The sequence below is a fragment of the Tasmannia lanceolata genome, unplaced genomic scaffold (assembly GCF_043159265.1).
Source record: "Tasmannia lanceolata isolate RefF3 unplaced genomic scaffold, GAP_Taslan_0.1 ptg000023l, whole genome shotgun sequence".
NCBI classification, from domain to species: domain Eukaryota; kingdom Viridiplantae; phylum Streptophyta; class Magnoliopsida; order Canellales; family Winteraceae; genus Tasmannia; species Tasmannia lanceolata.
The window spans coordinates 27079758-27085161 of record NW_027518700.1 but is presented as its reverse complement, the minus strand read 5'-3'; the positions used below and the strand labels follow the sequence as shown (position 1 = coordinate 27085161).

Sequence of the window (5404 nt, the reverse complement as noted above, 5' to 3'; positions counted from 1 at the left end):
TTTCTGATGATGATATTCTATCTATTTGGAGATTTGATCCATTGCTGCAATGATGCAATCCATTGAGAAGTAATTTAATGCTTCATGTTCTCTAAATATGCCTAACTAGAAAAATTATATGGTGTAAAGCCTTACAACAATAAGGCCTTTGTACGGTGGAAGTACCACACTTGACATTTAATCCAACAGCAGCTCCTCAAAAAAGTGAGCTGCTGTTGGATCAAATATCAAGGGCAGTATCCCTACCGTATTGTTGTAAGGCCTTACACCATATAAAATCTTGCCTTAATAAATGATATGTCTCTTTAGATTAAATGTTGTAGGATAATAATTCCTACTTACATAGTTACATGGATTGAATGGTTTGGAGTTTGGAGTACTTGATTGTATTGAGATTTGAGGGGTCTGATGGAACGATAACTTTTGGATATCTTGTGTTGCTGTCTTTTATTGTTATTGAGAAAATGAGAAGTGGTTTAATGTGTACTTTTCTTTTTCTCCTAAGATGTCGCAAGAAGGAGCTTCTACTCCTAATGTTAGCGATCAATCTTCAAACCCCATAGAATCAAGTCAAATGATTGCAACCTCACTTAAGAGAAAGAGCATGAAGCCAAGGTCAGATGTGTGGGATCACTATACAAAATTTGTTGATGAAGAGGGTGAACATAAGTCTAGGTGTGGGTACTGTGAGAAGGAGTTTCATAGTGATCCACGAAGAAATGGAACTTCCGCACTTAAGACTCACATTTCTTCATGCAAGAAGTCCCCCCCCCCCAATATAAACACAAAGCAGACACAGTTGAATTACCAACCGATCAAGGGTCAAGAGGGGGACGGTAGTGGCACCCTTACTAACTGGAAGTTTGATCAAGAGGCTATTAGAAATGCCTTAGCCCGTATGATAATTGTGGATGAGATTCCTTTCAAATTTGTGGAGAATGAAGGGTTTAGAGATTTGATGTCTGTCGCATGTCCTAGATTCTGTATTCCATCACGTTCAACAATTACAAGGGATTGCTTTCAGTTCTTCTTAAATGAGAGGTTGAAGTTGAAAAAGGGTTTGTCTCACCACAGACACATGGTCTTCATTGCAAAGAATTAACTACATGTGTCTCACAGCTCATTATATAGACAATGACTGGAAATTGCACAAAAAAATAATCAATTTTTGTCAAATTTCTAGTCACAAAGGTGAAGCAATTGGTAAAGCAGTTGAGAAGTGTCTACTTGAATGGGGAATTGATAAAGTGTTCACCATTTATGTAGACAACGCTAGTTCAAATGACGTTGCGGTGGGATACTTGAAGAGAAGAATAAACAACTGGGGGACTAGTGTTTTGCAAGGCAAATACCTTCATATGAGGTGTATTGCACACATAATCAATCTAGTTGTGTGTGATGGCTTGAAAGAGGTGGGAATTTCAGTTGACCTTGTTCGGGCGGCGGTTAGATATGTGAGGGGTTCTCCGGCTAGGTTGAAGCTTCTCAAAGAGTGTGTTGAGTTTGAAAGAATTCAAAGCAAGAGTTCGTTGTGTCTGGATGTTTCTACAAGATGGAACTCAACTTATTTGATGCTAAATGCAGCGGAAAAATTTGAAAAGGCATTTGAGCGGTCTGACGATCAAGATCCTTATTTCACTAGTGAACTTGATTCGGGAGATTTGGATGGGATTAGGAAGCCCAACCGTGAAGATTGGGAAGCGGTTAGGAGGATGACGATATTGCTTCAAAACTTCTATGACCTTACCATACGAGTTTCGGGCTCATTGTATGTTACATCTAACTCTTTATTTCATAAAATTCGTGAGGTTCAATGCCTTTTGCAACAATGGAGTGAGAGTGGTGATTTCAAGTTGGTAATGATGGGGAGGAGAATGAAAGGAAAGTATGACAAGTATTGGGGCGATATTGAGAAGCTGAACAAGTTAATCTACATTGTGGTTGTTCTTGACCCACGAAACAAGGTGGATTTTGTGAAGTTTGCTCTGATTGATATTTATGGAGATGAAAAAGGTAAGGTATTGGGGGCAAAAGTGTTTGATGCCACATTTGAAATGTTTAATGAATTAAGCAATAAGAACACAAGCAACACAACTCATGGCAATCAACTAGTTCACTTGGGGGATTCAAGTTCAAGTGAGAATTCTCAAAAGTCACAACCCCAAGAACCAAAACATGTGAGGAAGATGCTAACGGAAAAGTATAAGAAGCATAGGATCGAATCCGGAGGTGGGGATAACAAATCGGAGTTAGATAGATACTTGACTGAAGATGTCGAAGACGATAGTGACAAGTTTGATATTTTAGCATGGTGGAAACTACATAGTCCTAGATTTCCTATATTGTTGGAAATGGCTCGGAGTGTCTTGGCGGTTCTCATCTCCACCGTTGCTTCGGAGTCCGCATTTAGCACGGGGGGACGTGTGCTTGATGCATTTAGGAGCTCTTTGACTCCTAAGATAGTACAAGCCCTTATATGCACTCAAGATTGGCTTCGATCGATATCAATGTCGATTAATGTCGAAGAAGCATTAGAGGACTTTGAAATTTTTGAAAATGGTAAGCTTTGTATATTTTTATTTTAAAATTTTTAAGTGTGTTGCTTCTATTGTTTTTTTGACTTGGAACTTGATTATTTTTATATTTGTATTCTTATTTGCAGAATTTTCAACTTCTACTATTGGAGAATTTCCTTCAAATATCGATCTTTGAAGAGGAGGAATGAGGCTTCAAGTTTGTGGAGTTCCCTTTTGGAAGGTTTCATCTTCTTTGTTAAACTTTATATTAGTTCTATGAGAGAATACAACAATGTTACAATACTCTTTCAAAAAAGAAAAAGATGTTACAATTTTAGTCTATATGTGAAATTGTATTTCAGTTTGGGTTGCAGCAAAAAAAAAACAACCTGTTACAATACTCTTTCAAAAAAAAAAACAACCTGTTACAATTTTAGTTTATATGTGCAATTCTATTTCAGGTTGGGTCGCAGCCAAAATAAAAAAACAATATGTTACAATACTCTTTTAAAAAAAAACAACCTGTTACAATTTTATTTTATATGTTGAATTCTATTTCAGGTTGAGACACAGCCAAAAAAAAAACCTGTTACAATACTCTTTCAAAAAAAAAAAACATGTTACAATTTTATTCATTATTTGTATTTCTATTTCAGGTTGGGTCGCAGCCAAAGGATAGAGATTCATTTGTCAAGTCATAGAAGCAGCGTTCCGCTTCACAATAAAGTAATTTTAATAACATTCTGGATTTGTGGGTATTTTTGAGCTCTTCAGATGATGATATTGAAGGAATTTTGGTATGGTATGCACTATGCAGGGCACACATACACACACAAACATATGGAACAAATACTAATTGTGTTCTGGTATACATGGCACTATGCAGGGCACATGGTTCATTTTGATTTTAGATGCTCAACCTTGTACAATTAGCATCGACTATTTTCATAAGATGCTCACAATTCCTCTTACCTCTTTTGCATGGGATGTACCGTCTTTTAATGGTGATTGGTTTATATGTAGAAACCCCACAAGCTACAACCCCATTGTTAAGTTCTGTTGAAAATATGATGTGAATGAATGAATGATCATAACCCATGTCTGCAAATGAAAAAATTTCACATGTTTCATCTTACAGAAAGTGAAAAGTAGATTTATTGTAGACATTCTCAGCTGAAAAGAAAAGACTCATCTTTTCTTTGTTGTTCAGTTGATATTTCTAGATTTATTTGGGAGTTGTTCTAATTCATAAATGGTTGCCAACGTATCCTCACAGACAACACATGCAACCTTCTGCATCCATCTACATTCTTGTAGGGTTATTGACTTATTGTTCTTTTGTTCCTAACATAGAAAGAATTAATGTCAAGCAAAAATGTATGAATTGTATGAATTACTAGAGCAGCTCAACATCCCTGCATATCCGCGACATATGCAGAAAGATGTACATAAAATGCTCAAAATGTGAGATACTTTGCAAATATTTTCATATTATCTTCAATTTAGTTTTTTTTATTTTTATTTTTTAATGTGGTGTGATGGTTATCTGAAAATCCAAGGGTGGTCCCGAATTGGCAACAAATGAGGAGGGAAGAATTAGGTTTCTAACAAGTTTTAATTCTTTTGAAAACTCAAACCCAATTGGAAATTAAGAGATCAACAATAAAATTCAAGCACACAAGTTAAATCTAAAGTGCAAATGCAAATAAAAAGCAAGAGTTCAAGAGAGAGTGCACCCGAGATTTAAAGTGGTTCGGTCCTCAAAACGCGAGGCCTACTCCACTCCACCAACCAAACCCGTTGATGGCTTCACTATGTGATCTTCTTAACTTCGGCGAAGATCGGTGCCGATTACAAATTCCGATTACCTTTAACCTTGGTGGCAATCTTCACCACGGAGAGTGGGCTACGCTTCTCCGAACACTCGCCCAATACAAGTTCTTTGAGTAAGAAAGAAAGAACAAAAAATCCGTCACAAGGGTTTACAAAATGTAGAAGATGTACAAATTTAGCCTATGATCCAAATCCTAATCTTTAGAGGATGAGAGGCATAATCAAGTTTGATTCACTCTTTGAATGTTCAAATGGAGTTTTTGAGTATTAGGATTGATATTTTGGAAGTTGGGAATACCCATATATATAGAAAAACCCAAATATGACCGTTTGGTGGCATATTGGTAATTCTGGAAAAAACACCAACGGATATAAATCTGACCGTTATTAGTGTTCTCGGAGTTCCGAGAATATTTCTTGGAGTTTCGAGAATTCTCGGAGTTCCGAGAAAAAATCTCGGAGTTCCGGGAATACAAACAGAAGTTGGAAAATGTCTACTGGACCATTTCTCGGAGCTCCGAGGAATCTCTCGGAGTTCCGAGCTCGGAGCTCCGAGAATTCTCTCGGAGTTCTGAGAAGCCTATGTTGAGCAGATTTTCACTTCATATTTTTGGGCTTTCAATTTTACACCAACTTGGGATTGTTATGAGGGTTCCACATAGTTGGAACACCACAAGGACAATCTTTTATATATTTAGGGTGTGTGTTTATTTACTTAATTATGCCTCTAAAATCTAAAACTAAGATTGGATCTTTTACAATCTAAATATGACTTTGATCTTCAATGGATTCTTCAAGACTTCATATGTCTTGGACTTCGATGTCTTTGGCCTTCATGATGTGGTCCAATGAGATCTTTTTTGCCTTAATCCAAGCAATGTTGTCTTAGCACCAATGTGATCTACAACTTAGACAATCAAACACATTAGTGATCATAAATCACTTGTGTATTGGAATCATCAAAATAAGATGGGAATGCCAAGGTGGAAACCATTGGGCTTACATTATCATTCTAAGATTCTGAGAGGTAGGGAATTTCAACAAATATGTGCATC

At 36.7% G+C, this 5404-nt stretch overlaps 1 protein-coding gene across 1 annotated transcript; it reads left to right on the top strand.

The window, feature by feature from the left end:
- The first annotated feature begins 505 nt into the window (after positions 1-505).
- On the top strand, positions 506-2712 carry LOC143855978 (zinc finger BED domain-containing protein RICESLEEPER 2-like). The gene is made up of 3 exons (XM_077366020.1): positions 506-1041; positions 1184-2559; positions 2663-2712. Exons 1-3 carry the CDS (start codon positions 506-508, stop codon positions 2710-2712), a joined length of 1962 nt encoding a protein of 653 aa, XP_077222135.1.
- The last annotated feature ends 2692 nt before the right edge of the window (positions 2713-5404 follow it).

What these genes read in the sequence shown, in the direction of transcription:
- LOC143855978 (XM_077366020.1), top strand. Translation starts at nt 506, where the DNA reads ATGTCGCAAGAAGGAGCTTCTACTCCTAATGTTAGCGATCAATCTTCA. An exon ending in CAGTTCTTCTTAAATGAGAG is followed by an intron (nt 1,042 to 1,183) that starts GTTGAAGTTGAA and finishes TCAAATTTCTAG; the next exon opens with TCACAAAGGTGAAGCAATTG. An exon ending in CTTTGAAATTTTTGAAAATG is followed by an intron (nt 2,560 to 2,662) that starts GTAAGCTTTGTA and finishes TCTTATTTGCAG; the next exon opens with AATTTTCAACTTCTACTATT.